The following is a 24,878-nucleotide window of genomic DNA, read 5'->3' on the forward strand; positions in this document are numbered from 1 at the left end:
ACGAGTAGCTAATACAATGCGAAACATCGCCTTAATGTTAAAAATGTTGTCACCGCCGTTCTTGGTGGTGAAAATTCGAAATATTTGGAATTATTCAAATTTCGTGGCTGAAAACATACATAGGTATTGAATTCTCGAAACCGAGAGAGTTGGTATAGGACATAGCTATACCATGCGAAACATCGCCTTAATGTTAAAAATGTTCGATCGATCAGTAGAACTATTTTTCTTTTTCTTTCCCGAATCGTCAGTTTTAATAAAAAATTAAAGGAGTAGGTTTATTACTCCTTAAATATCAATTAATTGCGTTATTTTTCTCACAATTTCGCGTTTAAATATCAATATCATCAAATATCGAAAAAAAAAATCAAAACTAAAAATCAATTTTGAAAAAAAATCAAATACTATTTAGAAATATTTTGCGTCTTCTTTTTTACAATTTAAATTGAATATTTCAAATTTTTTTTGAAAAGAAAAAAGTTTAAAAATTTGATTGTTTTCAATATTTTAATTTTTTTCGATATTATTTGATGAGTATTTAAAGCAAAATTGTGAGAAAAATTTTGCAAAAAAATTTAAATTGAATATTTCAGATGTCGAAAAAGACATTTTTTCTGAAATTGAAAAAAAAGTTACAAAATTAGATTTTTTCAAAATAATTTTTTTTTTCGATATTTAATTAGCATTTAACGCGAAATTGTGAGAAAAATAACGTAAAAAAATGTGTTTCATCTCAATCATCATTAATTGATGTTTAAGGAACAATAAACGTACCTACTCCTTTAATTTTTTATAAAACTGACGATTCCGGAAAGAAAAACAGTTCTACTGATCGATTTCAAAATTTCCAGGCATCGTGGGTATGTATTGAGCTATAAAAAAAAACGTACATACATTAGTACTTTTCGCAATATTAGTAGTCATTGATTTTCCAAAACAGCAGAAAAAGTCATTTTTTGCACTTTTTCAAATGCTGAGTATAAAAAAAAATCTCAAATATACTAAAAGGCCCTTGAAGAGGATGGATTCAGGTTTCTACAACCCACCTGATCGCTATACCATCGTTAGTTCATGAGATATCGATGATAAAAAATAAGGTGACTTCATTCAGATGCCCATATCTCAATGAGAAACAATCGTACAGAAAATTAAAAAAAAAATGAATTGAAGCTGGCGAATCAGGCTAAACGACCAGAAAACAAATTTCTGAGCCGTTTCGAATAAAAAATGTTACATTTTTGCCTTGCATTATTTCTTTTGTGATGCCCAAACAAAATTTTCATCTCGATATTTCAAAACTAGAATCTTCTTCATCTTCAAGAAGCTTATTTTTTTCTCGATACGACCATTATTCACAGCCTTTCAAAAATCACTAAAAAAATTTAGAAATTATTCTGCTCCCTAATTTTTTTGCTGCCTGTATATAAACTCAACGCTTTCCATTGCTTTTATCGTTTTTTAGAATTATATTAAAATAAAAAAAAAATGACACAACGCCGTTGTTTACCCCGAGGAGGTTCCGAACCCCACACCCCCTCACCGCTCCCGCCGTTTAACGGCTCATTTCGTTTCTTGTGAACGGCGCGGCATGATCAATAGTTCAAACTGCATTTGAGCACGCCCGCGGCTCATTGCTCGCGCGGAGCGTCTCTTTTTCCCGAACGTGGGAAACGCGCGCGACGCGCGGCCCAGCGGTTTGGGCCCGTGTGGGCAGGCGCCGCCACTTGAGGCGGCGGACCGCGGGGAACGTCGTTATCCGGCGGAGCGTCCGCGAGGGGGGGGGTAGCTAATTGGGCGACGCGGTGGGTGCGTTTCGATGACACTTGTTTACGCCGTCGATGGATCATCGGGACCGCGGCGTATGTAAACCAGCGAATTCAGATGAGCGGAAATCGTAAGAGGAGCGTAGCGGAGCGCGCATCGTTTTCGGTTCGAAGAGACTCCAACAATGGGCTCAATCAGCGATATTTCATTTATAATAACTTGTTTTTATATTTTCCCACTGAAGAAAAGTGTATACACCAAAGAGTGACTGCAAAAAACCTGTGATTTTCGTCTGTTTTTTCATAATTCGCAGAGAATTACAAAAAAAAATACATAAGAATATGTTTTTTGTCGCAAATTACTTGTCGTAAAAAACTGAAATGAGTGCAGCTTTTAGTATTTTGAAAATTTAAAAAATCACCCCTTTTTAGGTGTTGAAAACACGCCCAAAATGAAGAATTGAATATTACCAATAAATATAAAAACTATTAGCATGTGAATTATCTTGATATATTTTTTTCTTGGAATTTTTACAATTATTTCTGATATTCTCTATTTTTTTTTTCGCCAAAATAAAGTTGGCTTGACAGGTAGACATTTTGTGGTGCATGATATATTTTTAACGGTTCTTAATAAAACATGAAAAACAACACGTTTCTTTCACTTTAGTAATAAATAAGACATTTAATTTTTTAATTCAAATATGTACCTTTGCAATACAATTCACTTAGTGTTACTAAAATAGAAGGAAAGTAAGTTTTTGTAGAAAAGTGATGTCTATGGCAGTTTATCAATGATTCTTATTAAAACATAAAAAACACATTCCTTGCACTTTAGTAATAAAAAAGGCATTTAATTTTTAAATTCAAATATTTATCTTTGCAGTACAATTCACTTAGTATTACTAAAATAGAAGGAAAGTAAGTTTTTGTAGAAATGCGATGTCTATGACAGTTTATTAATGATCCTTATTAAACATAAAAAACAGCACATTACATTCACTTTAGTAATAAAAAAGGCATTTAATTTTTAAATTCAAATATTTATCTTTGCAGTACAATTCACTTAGTATTACTAAAATAGAAGGAAAGTAAGTTTTTGAAGAAATGCGATGTCTATGACAGTTTATTAATGATCCTTATTATACATAAAAAACAGCACATTACATTCACTTTAGTAATAAAAAAGACATTTCATTTTTGAATTCAGATATTTATGTTTGCAGTATAATTCACTTAGTATTACTAAAATAGAAGGAAAGTAAGTTTTTGTGGAAAACCGATGTCTATGGCAATATATCAATGGTTCTTAAAAAATCATAACTGCAATCAAGTAGGCTTATGCTTGTGATGTCAAAATCGTCTTCGCTATACGTCACATTGACAGTCATTTTCTCTAGCTTCTAATTGTTTACAATTAAATCATGGCAGTGACCAACCAAAAAACTAATTTAAAACCTTATAGTATATGTAATTCTTGCACCAAAATAGGAGACATTCTTACGTCTCAAAAAAATTTAAAGTATTTGCCATATTTACTGAAAAAAACTGGAATCAGTCCGCATCAAGAAAACCTTTTCGCAGCTATTCAAACGATTTTGGGGGAAGATATCCCATCTTTTTTACGTAAAACCAAGGCTCAGCAGAACCAAATTTCATCAAATTATTACCTATACATATTTTATGAAACACATAATCTGATGGAAATGAAAAATAAAGGTAATAATTATGCTCCTCGTTACTCTCCGTTGTGAAGAGAAGAGTTCCAGCCAGAATTTCATTTAGCGTTAATAGAAGAAATTTCGGAACAAATATTTGGTAAATAATTATTTGTATCTATTTACTATTTTAAAATAAATAAAAACATTTCAAAGCAAAATTCTGGTTAGGTACTGATTTTTGAATTATATGATAGCTGTCAAAAAAAAAATCCATTTATTAATTTTGTTTGCCTAGGAGGAAAAAAAATTGTGACAAATTTGAAGGTTGCCATGGGCAACTGTCGAAATTACAGTATGTAATTGGCTTAAAATGACAGGTGTAAAATTTTCTAACAACATGCTTATTTCAGTCATGAGAATAAATCTTTCTTTGTATCAAGAATGATTCGATAGAAAAATTCACATGCTAATAGTTTTTATATTTATTCTTCATTTTGGGCGTCTTTTCAGCCTCTAAATAGGGGCGATTCTTAAAAATTTTCAAAAAGCCATGCTCATCTTATTTTTTTACGAGTAATTTAAAACCAAAAACATATTTTTCTACAAAACTGTTAAAAGTGGGCTTTTTAATTGTCATTTTTGATGTTAAAAATGTCATTTTTTGACCCGCGTGTTAAAAGTAAGTTACTTTTAACACAGTGTTAAAAGTAACTTACTTTTAACACGCGTGTCAAAAAATGACATTTTTAACATCAAAAATGACAATTAAAAAGCCCACTTTTAACAGTTTTGTAGAAAAAATAGTGTATGATATACTTGTTAAAAGTGATTTTATTTTGTTCGTGAAGTTAAAAAACTCGCTACGCTCGTTTTTTAATCATCTTCACTCACAAAATAAAATCTTACTTTTAACACGTATATCATAAATAGCTATTTTATCTATTTTCTTTAGTTCTCTGCGAATTGTGAAAAACGGGCGATTTTTGCGCTCACTCTTTATGATTGCAAAAAAAAAATGCAGACAATGACACTTGGAAAATTGTTTTCAAAGGTCGACATTTTCGTTAAATTTTCAGTTGACAAAGTGAGTATTTTTTGTCACCTAACTGCAAAATACTTTTATGTTTTAGAACGCCAAAGTCTTTTTCGTTCTTGAACATAAAACAAATCTCAAAATAATTTGTCATTTTTTCGAAACTTGTGCCGTTTCCAGTACTTCCCCGGGTAAATGCTCGTCTTCACTTTCCGAGCTCATTTCAAATTAAACACTCTTAGAATATGAATTACAGTACATAATTCTGACAATACTTTTACAAACAACTAATTTTTATTGTTTATTAGGTTGTTATCGTTGTGACAGTCACCGTACCTAAACCGTCTTGATTCAAACACGGTTCAAACGATTTCAAATGTAAATTAAATTGTTGTATACAACACAATCGCCTTATTTTGTTGCAGTTTTCGAAAAAATATTGTTTGTATCTCTGTAACGCGAAATGCTTTTGCGTTCTCGAATAGATATTTTGCTTCGCTAAGCTCGGCGTGTTGAAAAATTAACCTCGTCATCTTGAGCGTAAGACGATAGACTGATAGTTGACAGGAAAAAAACTTCCGCTTGCATAAAACAAAACGCAATATCGGTCTAAAATGGCCGTGATAACTGTGATATATATTTTTTTATTTCCAGAAGCAATTAAATGTGTTACATGATTTCTATAAATTTAATAGTAGGTATTATTAATTAGAACGTCATTAAAATATATACCCGTCCCACTTTCTCTCTAACGAGGAAATGCTGTAGCTCTAGCTCGTAAATGACCAATTAAAAGGAAAAGTTTTCCTTGGCGTTAACGCGTTGGCCATCGTCGAATTCGATCTGTTCTTTTAACATTCCAAGAAGGTCCTTGATATGTGTATAACCTCTCATGTTTGTGTTACGAAATTTAGAAAATATTTTTCCACTTTCCATTAGAGATGTGTGTATGAATATTCTTCATAACTAAGTAGTGGTTTTTACGTAAAAAAAACTGTTTTTGGGCAGGAAATAAACTTCTCTGCCCCCATTGCGGCTATATTTAGATACCTGGACATCGACCAATGAACCACCTGTTGACATGACTTCGTCAATATCTCTGTTTGTGTATAATTACCTCTTAAAGATATAGGACATCTTAGCATTGACTAAAATAGGTTTCAAAATGGCCGCCACGTTACCAGTCATACGTATATTTTTATTTTTCAAAAATAAAGTAAGTAATATTTAAAAAGACACCTTCAGTTACTAAAAAAAAATTGTAAATATAAAACAGCTTTAACAATGAATGGACATAAAAACACTGGATGTCAAACTGGAACAGTGGATTAATACAGAATCTAGGTATTTCTCTCCCACATCTTTACCGGTGTACTGTATTTTTTTCCCCATCCGGCTCGACCCGTAAGTTTATCAGGTCGACCTGGTGCAGAAATCCAGAGAGCCACCGATCGGGAGCCGCGTAACCCGATACAGACATTAATAAATATCGCATTACCGAGTGCGCATCAATCATAAACAACAAAATCAATAATAGAGCTCCCTGAAATCGCTGAAAGTGGCGACACGCTCGCCCACATTTCATGGTAGCGGAACAAAAATGCAGCGCGAAGAAAGACATGTATATATCCCCCCACCCCGGATACACACACGGCGGGCTCCGCGTGTGTGTGTGTCGCTTTTTATGAATCGATAAAACACGCGGCCGCGCCGCTGGAGGTGTCAATTTTCGCGCACTGCACCTACGATTAGCCCCCTACCTTTTCGTTATCGCATGAATTTCGAATGGGCATATACCGGGGTGTCTCAAAATTCCGTATATGTCTCTGAGTCTATCGATACTTTAGGGCTTGTGTAATAAGGTACTTAGTCAAGCTACAGTTGTGTTCCCATCCACATACATACAACAAAAGGCAACATTTCATTAATAAAGACAACTTCAATCTATAGCACATTAACAATTAATTTGGAAAATAAGTTGCAGTTCACAAACAACGAATTTTAAAATTGAAGGGACAAATACGTGTTTTGATTTTATATAAATATGCTTTAAATATGACCCGACTTAGTATGAGCACTGTTTACACAGTTAAATAGACAAAAATCGATGGTGTGCGGGTACCTTTATAGCACAACTTTCTTGAGGTAACATCTATTTCTCTTTCCAGTCGATGGAGGAGATTGTGGTGCCTTAAGAGAGGGAAATAAATCGAACTTGTTCCGTACGGCCACCTTGATAATTTCAACGGTTCTATTAAAATTTGCAATTTAAAGGAACCCGTACACGTTCAATTTATTTCTCCTTCTGCTAGATATATATATTTTGAAAATTGCTACTTACTAAAAATGCTTGTAAAACTGATTAACTTGAATTTAGTTTTATTTGCTGGCTTCGAAGCTAGACTTTCTCGCAGATTTGCGACATGTAGAGAATGCAAATAAAGCTAGTCGTTATGCTGATATTCCAAGTCGCCGGGTTAAAAAAATATCCGTTTAGAATGTGCATTGTAAGTTGGCAACAGCTAAAACATGCATATGATAAATAAATAATCTATAAATATACCCGTTTAAACAATTCTTGTTCGGTAAAAATATCCCGATAAAATTAATATGCAAGCTGGCTATCGTATTTATAGAGAAGTATTGAATTTTAAAGCGAATGGCACATAATTCTACGAACAATAACTTGTTTCTGTGTATATTTTACCTTTATTCATTCGAAAGGCCGTTGAAAATTAAACATTTCAGGAACAACTTTTGCTATAGGTACCTACCAGTATCAATTTCTTGATACTTATTTATGAAATATTTTATTTGTAACTTGTTTGTTGAAATTTCCCATTTAAAAATTACAAATTACTTAATATACGCATAATATATACTTGTTATATTTTTCCTCTGCATACAGTAATTATTGTACGAGACTTCCTGCAGTTGCAACTTTCACTCAGCTCTCTCTCTGAAATACTCGCATATATGAGACTGCTCAAAATGCGTTAGACCAACACCACCTATACACCAAGACCGCAACTCTGAACCGTGACGTCAGCTAAGGTGGTTTACCGCACAGACACAGACACGGACGAATCTAATTAATTCGTGCAGTTTAATATCAGATTTATTAGGCTCCCAAAATACAGTGATATTTGTAAAACAAAACACGATACTTTGTTCAGTGAGGGAAAAAGATGCGCATATTTTTTTATCCGGACTGTTGTTGTGGCGATGTCGGCGTCGCTAGCTCCCGCACATCTCTTGCAGTTCATAACCATGGCGCGAAATAAAGTAATGAAACAACCAGACGTGCTGAATCGAATTGCTTGCAGTACGATTCGGCTCCAAAGTTATTTTCCGAGAATAAACTCTATTAGCTTGTTTACTTAACGAATACAAAGTATTTATATATCATATGCCGGCTCGTTTTTAGATGTTATTTCAGATCATGAAGCGAAATCGACGTCGAGACACACGCGACGGAATTGCCAAAAATGTCTTCGTTCTATGCTATTTTTAAAAACTCTCTTTGACTGAACACTTTACTTTATAAAAATGCATTAAATATAAAAGAAAAGAATTTAACAGCGCTCAAAAATATGTTCGTTTTTTTATTAAATAAACTTTGACGCTCCTTAATATCGCCCACCTTTTTTTTTTTTGTTACAGAAACCAACAGGGAATACAATCACTTATCAACCGACTTATACAAGCCTTCTGACTACGACCGCCTAGCGCTGTCGTTGATATCACCATTACCAAATGAACAAGACTTCGCCATCAACGTGTGCACGCTCCTTTCGAACGACGGGAAGCACACCTTGAAGCTAGAAAAGCACCCTAGGATAATCAACTATCTGTTGGGTCACGCCGGTATTTTTGATCACAGTAAGTAGTGCACGCTTTCAATCCGTTCAACGCGCGGATACGGTTCTGTAGGTGCCATATTTCTATTTTAAACATATACAGGGTGTTACGAAAAGGTCCAGGGTTTGTTTGGGCGAAAGTAATGGGACTCTTCCTTATGCCATTTTTCATTTCAGCGTATAAGCAAATTAACTTATGATAGAAAGCATTTGTTGAGGGATAGTAGCCTGTCTCAACAACTAAACTGATTCTAGGCCACATTTACTTGAATTTTAGACAAATTAGACACAAAAAAAAAAGATTGAGACAGAACAGAAGGGAAAGGAGTTGTAGACCAATGACTTCCCTAACTTTTTCCTACATGTGCCTTTGATTAGAAAGTATGACTGTTATTGATTGATTGATTATTGAGCTTATTTTTCTCTAGATTTCTTATATTCTTGTAAAATTTTGATTTTTTACAACTTCTGTGGATACTTATGCGATGATTTTTTTTATTTCAGTTATACTTGACGTTTGACATTAAAAAAAAAATTGTGTACTTTGAAATATCGACTTTAGCAAGAGTTTTTGTTAAACTTCTAATTCTAGTAATTGAATCAATTTAAAATCGATGTTTTAACCTTCATTTCAGTATTAGAATTAAAAAAATAATGTAAATGTACAGCAATATTTTAAATTAAATATTTAATATGTCTACCACCTCAAGAGAGTCACATTTAGTCTTTATTAATGAGAGAGATTGAATATGAGTGAGATATAACCATATCTATGCCATATCTTAAATGTAATTGTTCCTCAATGCCTACTGACACAGAGCGACCTACTAATCTGTAGGTGTTATAAAAGCATGACTAGTGTCGCAAGGGGCAAAATAAACTTTTTATGTGATAATATTGCAGGAAACAATTGCTCTGTGGGGTTATATGCCCTGTACATCATTGAGTGACATCACAAAGATCTAGTAAATGTCCAAAATCATTTCTAATTGTTTGCTTCCCACAATATCGTTATTTATTAATGTTATTTATAAATCATATTTCGTGATGCCGATGAAAAGTAATAAGTTTGAAGCTGATTTATGTCTGGTGAATCTCCTGACACATTGTTGTTCTCGGACTAAGCTCTGTGGGACAGAACTCGCTATCAGAACCCCCACAGAGGCTAGCCTGAGAACAACAAGGACAGAATTAGATTTTTTTGGAAAAAGTGGCCAAAGGAAAATGGCAAAACCCTATTCCATTCGCCCTACGGCCTATTTTTTTGACACTCTCGGTATAGTTGACCGACTTGCTTGCAGGCTCTCTGAGACAACTGTTTGTGCACTTTTACAATGACATAAGGAAGAAACCGATCCACAACTTCTGGAAGGACGTACTCGAATCGCAGGAATACTTGGATCTCACGAACGAAAATAAATTTGTCAGGGTCAAGGTGGAGCCGTCGAAGAGCGAACCGGTCAAAGATGAGATCACCTCGAGTACGATACTATCGCTGCAGGACATACCCATGGAGGTGGACAACGACCGTTTAAAAATTCCGTTCGAGAGTGCGCCCGAAATTCCTGACGTTGAGTGCGCGTGCGAGGACGTGACCGAGACTGTACCCAAAGACGTAGATTGTGATAGTTTTAAATTGAACATTCAGCCGGACGACAGTGAAGTATTCTGTTTGAGGCGTACGCTAGGAACTCAAGACTATGTAGGCCAACGAGTATTACAGATAGCCACTATTTTAAGGAACCTCAGTTTTATAGAGGAGAACGTACCGGTCCTAGTAAAAAACACGTCTTTCATAAGGTTCCTGTTGTTGTGTACCACGTCGCAATGGAACGTCCTGAGGAACCTCGGGATGGACATGCTCGGCAACATCGCCACGGAGTTTATCGTTAGAGACCTGCAGAGCGACCTGTTAGTCTCGAACCTGCTGAAAATCGTCACCAGGGGTCTACAGAGCCAGGACAGGGCGTCCTGCATCTCGTCCTTAGAAGTATTAAATAAATTAAGCCAAAACGAGCAGAACGAGGACATCCTGCTCCGTTCATTAGAGTCCCACGTGTACAGAAGTGTGTGTTCGTTCCTCACGATACACGACGTCATGCTATTAATTTATACCTTGGAATGTTTGTATTCGCTATCGTCCCTCGGCGAGAGGTCCTGTAGCCTGATCGTGAACAACCACGGCGTCATCGACACGCTCGTCTCCCTCGTCACGGTGGAGGGTAAGAGCTACGGCCCGAAGGCCTGCATCGGGATGAAGCTGGTGGAAACACTGCCCAGCGGCGGCACCCAGACCCAGAGCCAGGCCCAGACGCAGCAGTCTACCACCGTCGCGACCACCTCCACCGCCGTCACCACCGCCACCACAACCACCACGTCGTTGAGCACGCCGGTCATCACCAGCACGCCCGTCCCCAAGGTGATGACGCCCAGCACCCCCGTCAGGCCAGTACAAATTGCCCCGCAAAGACTAATCACCCTCACGCCCACTTCAACGACAACACGTAAGTGATGATAAAATAGCAAATTTTTCTTGTAGCGAATTTCCGGGAAATTTTTATACATCTTAATTACTAGATACCCGATATCCTATAATTTCTAGACAACCTGATACCCGATATTTACGCAATACCCGGTTATTTCCCTATACCCGATAATTACTCAATACCTGATTATATCCCTATATCCTATAAGTGTCCGATACCCGATAATTTCCAGACAACTTGTTAATTACCCAATACCCGATAATTACCCAATACCCGATTATTTCCCTATACCCGATAATTGTCCAATACCTGATTATTTCCAGACAACCTGTTAATTATTCGATACCCCATTATTTCCCCACACCCGATAATTTCCCAGACACCTGTTAATTACCAGATACTTATTAATTACCCGATACTCGTTATTTACCCGATACCTACCACATATTAGCTACGATCTTCAGTTTGTTATATGTTATCAAGGTCAATTTTACATATTTTATCAGTGTTTGTTTTTTTGGTTGTTTTTGGTTATTTTTTTTTAATAATTCAACTCGATAAACTGTACATAGGCGATAATTGTTAACAGGTATTTGGGTAATCGAAAAGTATGCGAGTTTTTAACGGGTAATGAGTAATTAGAGCATAAACGGGTAATTAGTGGGTTTGTAAGTCCTAAACAGGTATTGGGTAATTAGTAGGTAAAAGGTAAACGCTGGGTGCTGCAAGCGGGTACCCGATTCTTAAAATTAACTGTGTATTCCAAGATATTTGATATTTCCCTAGCTGCAACAATAACCATTAGTCAAACGACAACCCCATCGATGACCCCTCAGCAGCTGATCCAGCAGCAGCACGCCCATCAGCAGGCTATCCACGAGAACGAACAGTTTGCTCTGGCTTGGCTGCGGGCCACGTACGAGCCCTGTTCTGACGGGAAGGTAGACCACCAGGAGCTCTACAAGCATTATATGAGTTCCTGCTCGAAGATAGGGAGGCGGGGGGTCATTTCGCCGTTACACTTTCCCAGATGTGTCAGGTATTGGAATAAGTTCGATTTTTTTTTAATTTTTTGTTTGTTTCTGTTGGAGATTAATTTTTTTTCATTTTGATAATTCTTACTTACCTTTAAAAGATTTTAAGATAATTTGAATTGGTTTTAAAAATGATTCTAGAATTCTCATCAAATAAACCCTTAGTTTGTTAAATTTTATTTAAAAAAAAAAAATAAATAAATTTTTAGAAACACTGAAAAAATATGGAAAAAATGGGAAATTTCATTGCTTAAAATTTTTTTAAAAGTTGATATTTCTATGCGGAAATGTAAATTCTGTCAAAATAAATTAAAAATGAATGTTTAACCAAAAACTTCACATTTGAATTTCTGTGGTGAAAAAGACACATAAAACATCAAAAATGCAATTTGATGAGGATTTTAAAAATAAAACAACAACAAAAAATTCACTTTTTGGATCCCGAAAACCGAAATTTTAGCTGTAGTTGTTGCGGTAGTCTTGGGAGTAAGGCATGAGCGTGTTGAATTTTCTTGCAGGTCGGTGTTTGGCGGGACGGTGGGCCCGAACCCGATGAAGCCGGCCAACCCGACGGACCGCCAGTACTACGAAGGCATAAAGGTGCGAGCCCAACCCCTCATAATAAGTATCCAATCATCCTCTAATCCCAAAACCAACACCACGCCACCCACCAAAGGTCAACAAGTGCGCCGCAAATCAAACCAATCGTTAGTTGTCTCCCCGGTCAAGTCGCCGGCCCTGACCGTCGTGGCGGACAATAACGCCGCCACCGACAGCACGCCAATCTCTCCCGCCTCACCAATCCTCAAGGCGCAGCTCAGTGCTCCCCCTAAGCAGAGCAGGGAGACCGTTGTCACACCTATCAGTAGTAAAGGCGATACGAAAAGTCAGGTAATAAGTTGTCAAACTCGAACCTGTCGACCACTTTTCATTTGGTTTGTGGGATCTCCCGGCTTTTTTTTCTTTGAATTTTTTTGTAACGGTAGGCGGTACGTTCCAAGTGCAGGCTATCTCACTCGGGCCCGAACCGTAAACTTCCCTCTGCCCGTCCCTTATTTGTCCTGTTAGACAAGAATGTGATTTTCGAAATATTAAAAAAAAAACATCAAATACTTGATTGGCGAAATTTTTATTTACAGTTTTATAATCTGACTACGCCACTGGGTTCTCTCCCTCCCCTCTCCCCTCTCCTCTCCACGAAATTTGGTTTGTACAAAATTTTTTTAAAATTCATGAGAAATTTTAATAAAAAAGTCGCTTATCAATTTTTTCAACGATGTTTGGAACAAAAAATAAAATAACGTGAATATTTCATAAAAATAAAATAATTTAAAAAAAATTATGTCATAAGTGATGTAACCTGCATAGGAAACGTTTAGAACAGATACCAAGGACCTACACTTTATTTTTCCTTATAATCAGAATATACCGTCTTTTCTCTTTATGATTGGATACTTTTCATATCATCCTCTGCTTTTGTATCGCTCCGATTCTATGCTTTTAGTTAGTTTCGGTGTTGGCTCAGTCTCTTCTTAATTTTCACTTCATTTTCCTCCCTTCCAACGTTCCTCATTAATTTGATTACCTACTTTTTTGTTACTAATACGTAGACGTTGGCGACTAACGCGAAACCAACATGGAAAATTGGCCTTTGTTTTGTAAAGTGCAAGTTTTTCACCTTTGTTTCCGTTGGCTGCTACGATTTGATGTAAATTAGTCCTTTGAATACTGAAATTTTTTCCTGAAATTGCCTTTTTCTAAAACAAAAACGCATGTGTGCTGTTTTATCGTTAAATGAAAGAAATTGAAAAAAAAATACTAATTACACAGGGTGTAACTTCAAGTGGGAGTCAGTTTTTTAGAATACGAATCTGAAATTCTTATTTTTTAATCAAATAGTCAAGTTATAAATAGTATTTTAAAATGCACTTTAATACTTGTGTACGCCGCCACTGTTTATTCATGTTTTACAAATACATGAATTGTGAGCAACCTACAATGCATGCGAAGGGAGATAGTGTCGGTAAATGGTGATGAAGGGAAGGGCGTCAGTTCAGCATTTAGAAATAGTACTCTAACTGTGAATTTTGAAGTTTTTAACACGAAATTTGAAAAAATTTCTTATTGGTAGAAGTTGCACCCTGTAGAACTTACTCGATTAATCTTCACTAAAAAATTTCAGTATTTTGCAATATTTCCACTAACCGATATTTACGATTTTATTTTTAAGTCACCGTCCTCCTACTCCTGAAACTCTTGTTGACCTAAGTTGATTGGTGGAGGTAGCGAGACACTTTTTTTTTTCTCTTTAATTTTCCTTTCACAGAGTAGACATTAATTTTATACCACCCTGTAGCATCCTTCAGCTCATTTTGCATTCTTAGTAAAAAAATTTATATTTGGAAACGATCCTCACGTCTTCCGTCATCTCTTTTAAATAATCCGTCTGCCTAACTGTTTTTTTTTTTGTCCGCAAAACGCGTAAGCAATAATTTTAACGGCAAACAACAGTTGGGCAGCCTCTAAGACTTCGACAGTATGTGTCTGGAAACTAGAAGTCAAGTTTGAAAAAAGAATTATTAAAAAAAAAAAAACTTTGAAGTTATGTAATTCTAATATTCAGTTTTCGGAAAAAGTTACTTTATATATTTTTGAAAATTTTTCACTTTTAGTTTCTGGATAATCTGGAAAAAGGGAATTTCAAAGAAATGTGCCATAAATTCAGAGGTTGATAGAATACAATCGTTAAAAAAAAATCTACATAAAACAATCGATAATAACAAAAAAAGAAAAGTTCAATACAGTTTTCTTTTCCTTTTATTGAAATATGGAATATCAGAAATATTTGATTGATTTTCTAATTTTTTACACAAAGTTATGTCATTTATTAATTTTATTCAGCCAATTCTTCTCTTCGAGGATGCAAAAAATGTCTTATGTTAGTTTTCAATTGTCTCGTAGAGATCGTTGGTGGTGGTCTTTTTCTGCGACATTTTAACTTTTTTCATGGTACGTTTTCTGCATTGCTTCACATTCTAGTGTAGAATTTAATTTTCAGCAAAAACGTAAGTGACTTCAGTACAATTTTCACATTACGAATGCAAATTTTTACAGTGCAGAAAACCTAATCTCAAAAAAAAGTTGTGCCTTAAAATATGACAAAAGATTGCTACGAGTGACCTCTACGAGAGAGGCAAGAACCAGCAAAGACAATACTCATCTTCCAAGAAATATATTTTTGATGTTCTATCAGTTCTTTGAACATATGGCGCCCCTTCAATTTATGCAATAGAAATCGTACATTGTAACCATCTAACCGTAACTCGTAACCGAAGGTGATGGCGCACCCGCACCTGAGCCAGGCCCTCTTGGGGAGCACGGGCACGACGTCCACGACGACCGTCACGATGTCGGCGGGCCCCAGCAAGGAAAGCCAGGCAAGTCAGGGTAGTAGCTCCTCGCTCATCAAAAGCCTTCTGGCGACTAAGGTAAACGATTGCATGTCAACAGTGAGCATGAGGACTGCAACAGACTGCCAAAATGTAGCTCAGGTAACATACTAATCCACACTAGTCTTATTCCGAACGGTCTGTAAGGTTTTTTTTAACGTGGGGTCCGCGGCGAACCGGACGAAACGTTTAGAAACGGAGGGAATAAAATTTTAAACTAATTTTTTTCGGATGAATCCGATTTTAAATGATTTCAAAGTTATTTAGGTGGCGAAGAAATATTTTTTATGTTCGTATAATAAAATTAAAAAAAAAGAGACATTTGAACTACTCTTCTGACTGAAATAATGATCGAGTTTTTCCCCGGTTTATCGTTAAGGAAATTTTACAGACAGTTGTATTGATTTGATTTAACCCCGATTAATATGTTTTACAGTAGATATCTTAGACACCTGAATAATCTTAAAGAATTTTAAAAAGTATCGGAAAAATAATTATAAATACTTCGAATGATCAAATGTTTTTAATGTTCATTTAATCAAATTTTATAAAGGGACATTTGAACTACTCTTCTGACTTTGAAATAATGATCGAGTTTTTCCCGGGTTATTGTTAGGAAATTTTACAGACAGTTGTATTGATTTGATTTAACCCTGATTAATATGTTTTACAGTATCTTGGACACCTGAATAATCTTAAAGAATTTTAAAAACTATAGAAAAATAATTATTTATAAGTACTTCGAATGATGAAATGTTTTTAACGTTCATTTAATCAAATTTTAAAGAGGGACATTTGAACTACTCTTTTGGCATCCGGCTTATTTGCAATAATTGAAGAGCTTTAATTAAAATATTAAAGAAATTTTGTGTACAGTTGTATTGATTTGATTTAATTTTGTATAATTTTAAAAGCGTCACAAAAAATTATTCAACTCGTTCGTTCAACTTGGGTTAAAACAGAAAAATTTGATAGTACCTAAATTTTGATATCTTCAACGCTTTTCCTACGATTCGTGCATGAAGTAATATATTTGTTGTTCATTAACGCCTTAACAATAAGCTTCATTGTTTAACGTCTAAATTTAGTGTTGTAACTAATACAACAAAACTGAGTACACAGACATTTTATATTTTCTTGTAGATATCACCCGTTTTATTACTAAAATTAACATTGTCCTCTTACTTAATGCAAACGAAACACTTAACTTCAAACTTATTTCCCAGTTGAAACTTTACTCGCACCAAAATAATGACAAGTAAAACATTAAAAAATGGGAAGTTTTTAAATTTGAGGTTAGGAGTATACCCAATACCTACTTGAAACTCGGAATCAGTAACTTATAACTCGGTATTGGCGTACAGGTGGCTGCGAGGCAGCAGCAACAACGACTCTTGGCCCAGCAGGGCAACGGCACTCCCGACAACCACCAAAAGACAGCCATCAAGTCGGAAACTCCCAAGATATCCAGAATCAACGGGGCCAGGCAGCTATTCACCGACGGCGAAATCGGAGATCCCTCCATTTCGTCGACCACCCAATTCGCCAGCTCGATGAAGGGGAAAAAGGAACCACCCCAACCTCCCCCTCCCCCTTTAGCCCCCCTGAGCAACAATGTCAAGGGGAAGTCGCAGCGGATCGATAACGAAGACAGCGATTCCATCGGCAACAATTCCCTGGCGTCCAGCTCGGGGTTGGGTACCGTGGGTATCGGCGGGATATCTTCGACGGAGGAGGGCGACAACTCTCTTACTAGCTTCGAAGGACTGTTGAACGGGATCCCGAACATGGAGAATCCCCTTAACGAAGATAGCAATTCCAAAGATTCTGTAAAAATCGTTAGTAGTGAGATACCTATGAATAAGCCGCTTAGGTTAGCCGATCTTTTAGAGAAAAAATTCGAAAAGAGCCCGCCCATGCTGAACGGGGTGCTGGGGAAAGACTTAAGACTGGGAGAGAAAACGTTGGACCTGGTGGAGAACCACATCGAGAAGGCGCTGCTAAGTAGGGACAACGACCCCGATAAATACGAGGAGGTGGAAATCAAGACGGAAATCAAGCAAGAAATTGAAATAGAAGAAACCTCGGAGAAGATGTGTTTGAGCCTGAAGCGGCCCGCCACGGAAGAGATAGTCGAAAGCGAACCTAAGAAGTTGATGCTGACGGCGAACAATATAAACGGTTCCTCGATGGCGGACTCCCCCGCTCCCGAATCAGTTTCTAGTAGTTCAAACGGCGACGAGGCACCCGCCACAGTATCCACGGCCGCAGCTAAATTGTTCGCCGATATGGCGGCGGACATTCTGGAGGATGAAGACGAGGAACAACTGATGCAGGAGGTGCAAGCCCCCACGCAGATCATAGAGTCACCCGTTCCCATTTCGGCGCAGCCGCCCTTGCAGCAGATCATCGTGGATAACAACCAGCAGGTGCTTTTGGCTCAACCCAGGCAGATTATAGTGTCCCAGCCGCAGATGCAACAGTCCAACCAGATGGTCATTTCTGCAGGTGAGAGTCTGAAATTGTCTGTTTCTGAATTGTGAATTGAAATTCTGTTGCAAAAACTTTTTTCTTGCGTCTTGTCATGTCTCATCAGGTGAATAGAGTCGTAGACTAAACACAGTGCTTTAACAACTGTTTAATTTTTTCGTCATTTAAGGTTTTGTTTTCAAAAAAGTCTTGAATTATCAAAACAATTATAATTATGTACAATTTTTTTAACTTAGAAGTGTTAAAAATTTGATTTTATCCCAGGCACTCAACTGAAAACCCAGACGGGCCAAACGGTCATCGTCCAGAACACCGGCGGCCACCAGAGGCCGGTGATGCTGCAGCAGGCCAACACCAGCCAGTTCCTGCTCTCGCAGGGCCTCCAGGGCCAGATGCAGATAGTGGCCAGCTCGCAGGCGGGCCAGTACGTGTTGCAGACGAGCGGCGCCCCAGGTACTTACATGGTGGCCCAGCCGCAGACGGCGGTTGTGCACGGGCAGCCTCAGACGGTCCTCGTAGCCCAGACGTCCCAGCAGCAGGGGACGGGCACCAAAACTATAATCATCCTGCAGCAGCAGCCGGCGAACAGCTCGGCCACCCACCACCAGAAGGTCGTCGTCGCCCCTCAGGGGCAGCAGGTGGTCGTCACTCAGGTGCCGCGGCCCATAATGCACACCTCGTCCGTGACTAACAACGTCCTGACCGCCCCCAAGGTGATCAAGTCGGTGGCGGGTACTAGCGTCGCCCAGACCACCACGAGTACAACCTCCAACGGCGTGACTGAGAAGAAGCCCGAGGAGCCCAAGAAGCCTAAAATTATTAGGGACTTGACTACGCCCTATGTGTGCGAATGGGGCGAATGTAACATGTAAGTTTCCAAGAAGCGTTACTTCAATTTTTCTTTTTTTTTTTTTAATAGTATCAAAATTTGTTTGTATTTTTGTTTTTTGACTTGCAACTGAATTTTTTAACTTCCGTACGATTTCAGAGATTTTTCTTTTTTTTTAATAGCATCAAAAATTGTATTTTTTTTTTTTTGACTTGCAACTGAATTTTTTAACTTCCCTACGATTTCAGAGATTTTTCTTTTTTTTTTTTAATAGTATCAAAAATTGTTTGTATTTTTTTTTGACGCAACTGAATTTTTTAACTTCCCTACGATTTCAGAGATTTTTCTTTTTTTTTTTAATGGTATCAAAAATTGTTTGTATTTTTTTTTTGACGCAACAGAATTTTTTAACTTCCCTACGATTTCAGATTTTTCTTTTTTTTTTAATAGTATCAAAAATTGTATTTCTTTTTTTTGACTTGCAACAGAATTTTTTAACTTCCCTACGATTTCAGATTTTTCTTTTTTTTTTTAATAGTATCAAAAATTGTTTGTATTTTTTTTTTGACTTGCAACTGAATTTTTTAACTTCCCTACGATTTCAGAGAGACTAAGTTCAAATCCGCGAACGAGGTGTACCTCCACGTGTGCGCCTCCCACTGTCCGACGGGCAGCGAGGAGATAACCTGCCAGTGGGACAGGTGCGACAACATGAAGAGGAAACGTTTCTCCCTCATGACGCACCTGCACGACAAACACTGCAACACCGAGGTAAAACTTTGTTGAAATTATTAAACCCGAACGAAATTTAAACGGTTCATTTTCCAGGCCATGAAACAGGGTTTGATCAGGCGGAAGCAGGCGGCGCAGAGCGCCAAGATCGAGCCGCCGCAGTCGCCCCCTTCCAATCCCCATCCGGGGTACGCCCCCGACGCCGCCCTGCACGCCATCAAGCGGCACGCCCTGGAGTTCGTCAACCCCAAGGAGCTGCAGGTGAGGAAGTGATTATGTATTTTTTTTTTATGTGTGGAGTCGGTCGGGAACTATGTCCTTTGTCTTTTTCACTTTGTGCTTTCATTTGGTGGTGTGCGTTGAAAAATCGTTACTACACGACGATTTATTTAAATATAAACGGAAAAGTATTGTCTCGACGAAACGAGGATAAATGAAGGTCGTTCTATAAATAAAAAGTTACCTGCTTGTTACGTATCTATATACAGGGTGTTTCATAATGATGTGTAAATATTTTAAGGTTTTTACAGGGTTCGTAGCGGCCGGGAATACCGGGAAAAGTCAGGGAATTCGTTATTCTTCATGAAAAACGGGGAATAGTCGGGGAATTTTAAAAATATTCATTAAAGTCAGGGAATTTGATGTTTGCAACTGGAAATTTTGTGAAAGCCGGCCCTGGGTTCTTGAAACAGAAAACTATTTGTAATTTTGTGATTTTTTATATAAAAAAGATCATGGAGTCCAGTCGAGAAAAAATTTTATGCATAAACACCAATTAGTGTGTAAAAATTAACTACCTGGATTTTTTTTTATAAGTCGGGGAAAACCTGGAAAAATCAGGGAATTCTTTATTACTTTTAAACTATGAACCCTGGTTTAGAAAGTAATTTTAGGGGGGTACTTTCTCAATACATTTTTTCAATTTGAGCCCCCCCCTGAGGAAATATTCACATCTCAAAATGGCCGGAAAAATTAGGTTTTATTTTTTTCGCGGCAACGGTTAGACTTAGAAAATTCAATTTTTGTACACGTTAACAACTAATCGAATGATATTTTTGGTACTTTTTATTTTCTGGTTTATAACGAGCGTTCAAATAAAAACGTGGTCAAGTTGGTTCTGAAAATTTGGACGTAGGGCGTAGCGTATAGCAAATGAACTTAAACGTCATCTGTCAAAGCGCTATATCGCTGCTTTGTTATTGAAACTGACAGCTGCTATACAGCTCGTTGAGAAATGAGGTTAAGTTGGTCGCTATAAGCTACGCCCTACGTCCAATGTGTCAGAGGCAACTTCGACCACGTTTTTATTTGAACGCTCGTTATCTTTGAAATAAGAAGGCTCCATAGCAACTAGGCAACCAGCGATACAATTTTATAGATTTGATTACGCAATTTGTCTAAATATGAATTAAATGCACAAATAACAGACTTTCCTCCATTCTAACGCATATTTTCTATACAATGGAGTTAGTTTGAAACTCGAATTACTTTTTGTTGTAAAGAAATTTGTAATTTGCCGCCTTTGAACATCGTAAATTACAAATTTCTTTACACCAAAAAGTCATTCGAATTTCAAACTAACTCCATTTTATAGAAAATCTGCGTTAGAATAGAGGAAGGTCTGTTATTTGTGCATTAGTTCATATTTAGACAAACTGTGTAAGAAAATCTATAACTATTATTTCTCTCAGAAAATTTTTCTATGTTAGTTAATTCCAACAAGAAAAATACCTTTTAATACTACATTTCGTTTAGAAACTTGTTTCACTCTCATTTTTTCGTATACTTACTAGTTTACGAGCAAAAAATTAAATTATTTTTCCATGCCGATTACATGTAATTAGTACTACTACTTACTAAAAACGTAGTATGCGAATATAAGGAAAAATAATTTATTTTTTTGCTCATAAACTATCAAGTTTATGAAAAAAATGAGAAAAGTAAAAAAGTTTCTAAATGATATGTAGTATTAAAAGGTATTTTTCCTGTTGGAATTAGCTAACGCAGAAAAATGTTCTCAGAGAAATAATAGATATGGATTTTCTTACACGGTTTGTCTAAATATGAATTAATGCACAAATAACTGACTTTCCCCCATTCTAACGCAGATTTTCTATAAAATGGAGTTAGTTTGAAACTCCAATTACTTTTTGTTGTAAAGAAATTTATAATTTGCCGCCTTTGAACATCGTAAATTACAAATTTCTTTACACCAAAAAGTCATTCGAATTTCAAACTAACTCCATTTTATAGAAAATCTGCGTTAGAATGGAGGAAGGTCTGTTATTTGTGCATTAATTCAAATTTAGACAAACTGTGTAAGAAAATCCATATCTATTATTTCTCTCTGAAAATTTTTCTACGTTAGCTAATTTCAACAAGAAATATATCTTTTAATAGTACATTTTCGTATACTTAATAGTTTACAAGCAAAAAATTAAATTAATTTTTCATTACACGTCATTAGTATAACGGTTACTAAAAACGTAGTATGCGAATGCAGGGAAAAATAATTAATTTTTTTGCTCGTAAACTATCAAGTATACCAAAAAAATGAGAAGAGTGAAAAAAGTTTCTAAATTAAATGTAGTATTAAAAGGTATTTTTTTGTTGGTATTAGCTAACATAGAAAAATGTTCTGAGATAAATAATAGATATAGATTTTCTTACACAGTTTGTGTCTAAATATGAATTAATACACAAATAACAGACTTTCCCCCATTTTAACGCAGTTTTTCTATAAAATGGAATTAGTTTGAAACTCAAATTACTTTTTGTTGTATAGAAACTTGTAGTTTGCCGTTTTTGAACATCGTAAATTACAAATTTCTTTACAACAAAGAGCAATTTGAGTTTCAAACTAACTTTATTTTATAGAAAAACTATGTTAAAATGGGGGAAAGTCTGTTATTTGTGCATTAATTCATATTTAGACAAAACGTGTAAGAAAATATAAAATGTATTGCTGGTTGCCTATTTGCTGTAGAGTCCTTAATTCAAAGACATAAACCAGAAAAAAAACTACTAAAAGATATCATTCAATTAGTTGTTAACGTGTACCAAAATTCAAATTTCTAAGTTTAACTGTTTTCCCGAAAAATAATAAAGGCTTATTTTTTCGGCCATTTTGAGATTGGAACCCTCAGGGGTGGCTCAAATCGAAAAAATATATTGGAAGTACCCCCCCTAAAAATACTCTCTAAACACATCCTTAAAATATTTGCACATCATTATGAAACACCCTGTATATTGTACTATATTTAATAAATTTTGTATTCCCTATATGCCTTACCCATCGCTCTGAATATATATTGAGAATGTTACACTGCCTCCTATTTTGGATCTGGATTATATATTTCCCAGTGCAGCACCATATTGTAATTTATTATGCTGCAATATTCTTGAGAAGTACAAGTTGCTGTCGTTACACTTTTGCATCAAGACCTTGTACGTTTATAATGATGGAGATCTTTCTTAAAAATTAAATTACGATCTACAGTGGTATTTGTGAAATTTTCCGTCCATTACCAACTTGAAAAATATTAAATGTGTAAACGAAATAAATTTGAAAACCGTTGTAGTAGCAGAGAAAAATTTTCAAAAATTGGTATTGAACATGTTTGCGATTCCTATTGGCTTTAACAGTTCTAATTGTGTCTAATTTATCAAGCTGAAACCCCCGAAACCGGGCACTACCGGTGCGTCGACAGCTGCGCCCCGTGTTGGACCCCCACCTCCGACTGATCAGGTGAGGCGTCCGCTTTTAACGAGTGAATTGCATTGTTTGTGTAACTGTTTGTGACGGTTATTACTGAGATTTTTTTTTACCACTGTTTTTAATAGTTTTGTTTTGTGTTTTTTCTCTTCGAGGAGATAATTTAGTTGCATTGTAATGTGTTTGTTATGTTGCACCCTTGGACTTCGGCTTTTACGCTTCTTATTCTTATTTGAGGCAGCACAGTTCTCCAAACTTTAAGAACCCGCAAATCCTAACCTCAAAAATTAAATGTTTTTTTTTTTTTGAAAATTATCCATAAACTTCCCTTACGTTACCTTATGAAGTGTTTTCTTTTTATTTTTTACAGAAAATTATACCGATTTTTGTTGTTATTGACATGTTTTTTTTTATTTTTTACGTACATGTTCTGGAATAATTTACTGACTACCTCTCGTTTCAGGATGACAATGAGGGTCCCGTTACGAAAAGTATTCGTTTGACAGCGTCTCTAATACTGAGGAATCTCGTAATCTACAGTAGTCATTGCAAAAGGTAATAATTTAGGTACAAAAAAAAAGAAATGAAGTCAAAAAAAATATTTTTTCAGTTGATTTTTCATCAGACATGCTTATACAGGGTGTCACAATTTATGTCACATATTATTTATGTCATATTTCCTTAAAAATTGCGCATCCCAAGAGAAAGTTTTGAGTCGTTAATATAATTTTTTTTTAATTCAAAATCTAATAACACAATATTAATTCACAGCTCTTGGGAATTAAATATTTAAAAATAAATTTCTAATTGTCTCGTTCCTTCTGTCAAAAAAATTGGAATTATTCAAAATGAACGTAAATATTAGGGCATAAAATAAAAATACCCAGTATGGCAGCTGTAAGAAAAGATTTCTTTTTTCTCACAGTGGGAAATATTGGACAAAATTCTCGCCACTCGCCAATTTTCATCGTCTCATCGTGATTTTTTTTTTTAATAATCTCGTAATCTGAATTTTCATATTCCGGTGAGGTTTTTTCAAAAAAACCTTTTTTTTTAATGCTTAGGGAGCACCCTTTATTACGACCCTTTGATGATATATCTGTTTTTTCTTCAAAAACCTTACCTCAAAATATATAATCAATTTTATTAATAGCAGATACTATTTAAACATTTTTTTTACAACTGAAATCCGAATATTTAAAAATTTTTTCTTCGACGTTTAGGTTGGGGCGCTCCCTAAGCATTAAAAAAACAAAAAAAAAGGGTTTTTCGAAAAAACCGATGACGATGAAAGTTGGCGAGTGGTGAGAATTTTGTCCAATATTTCCCGCTGTGCGTCTTTAGAAGCAAAATTGTTTCATACTTTTATAAATTTTAAAGGATAGCTCTAATGAAACATTTTTGAAAATTGAATAATATCGGCTGGTTGCCATCGACAGCCACTGCAGAATCCTGCGAACCAAACAAATTAAATTTCTAGTTGAATTTTACAAGAACATCGGAAAATAAGGCGATTTTACAGTTTTTGTTACACAATTTGTCTAAATATAAATTAATGCACAAATAACCGACTTTCCTCCATTCTAACGCAGATTTTCTATGAAATGGACTCGGTTTGAAACTCAAATTACTTTTTGTTGTAAAGAAATTTGTAATTTACGATGTCGCTTGTCGGCAAATTACAAATTTCTTTACAACAAAAAGTAATTTGAGTTTCAAACCAAGTCCATTTTATAGAAAATCTGCGTTAGAATGGAGGAAAGTCTCGTTATTCGTGCATTAATTCATATTTAGACGAACTATGTAACAAAAACAAAAAAATGTGT

General features: G+C 35.9%; 1 protein-coding gene across 4 annotated transcripts in view; it reads left to right on the plus strand.

The window, feature by feature from the left end:
- Positions 1–24,878, plus strand: part of LOC108908626 (AT-rich interactive domain-containing protein 2) — a 63,006-nt gene that overhangs the window by 34,240 nt on the left and 3,888 nt on the right. Inside the window, exons 5-15 of one of the 4 annotated variants that reach the window (XM_018712712.1) lie at positions 8,121–8,339; positions 9,619–10,821; positions 11,590–11,842; positions 12,356–12,728; positions 15,173–15,388; positions 16,651–17,794; positions 18,041–18,644; positions 19,211–19,376; positions 19,434–19,598; positions 23,008–23,085; positions 23,516–23,607. In XM_018712712.1, coding sequence (XP_018568228.1) covers positions 8,121–8,339; positions 9,619–10,821; positions 11,590–11,842; positions 12,356–12,728; positions 15,173–15,388; positions 16,651–17,794; positions 18,041–18,644; positions 19,211–19,376; positions 19,434–19,598; positions 23,008–23,085; positions 23,516–23,607 — 4,513 coding nt within the window. The remainder of the gene's footprint in view (positions 1–8,120; positions 8,340–9,618; positions 10,822–11,589; positions 11,843–12,355; positions 12,729–15,172; positions 15,389–16,650; positions 17,795–18,040; positions 18,645–19,210; positions 19,377–19,433; positions 19,599–23,007; positions 23,086–23,515; positions 23,608–24,878) is intronic. The other 3 variants (XM_018712713.1, XM_018712715.1, XM_018712714.1) reach the window with 3 other exon arrangements.

This window comes from Anoplophora glabripennis, unplaced genomic scaffold, assembly GCF_000390285.2.
Source record: "Anoplophora glabripennis isolate ALB-LARVAE unplaced genomic scaffold, Agla_2.0 scaffold248, whole genome shotgun sequence".
Taxonomy (NCBI): Eukaryota; Metazoa; Arthropoda; class Insecta; order Coleoptera; family Cerambycidae; genus Anoplophora; species Anoplophora glabripennis.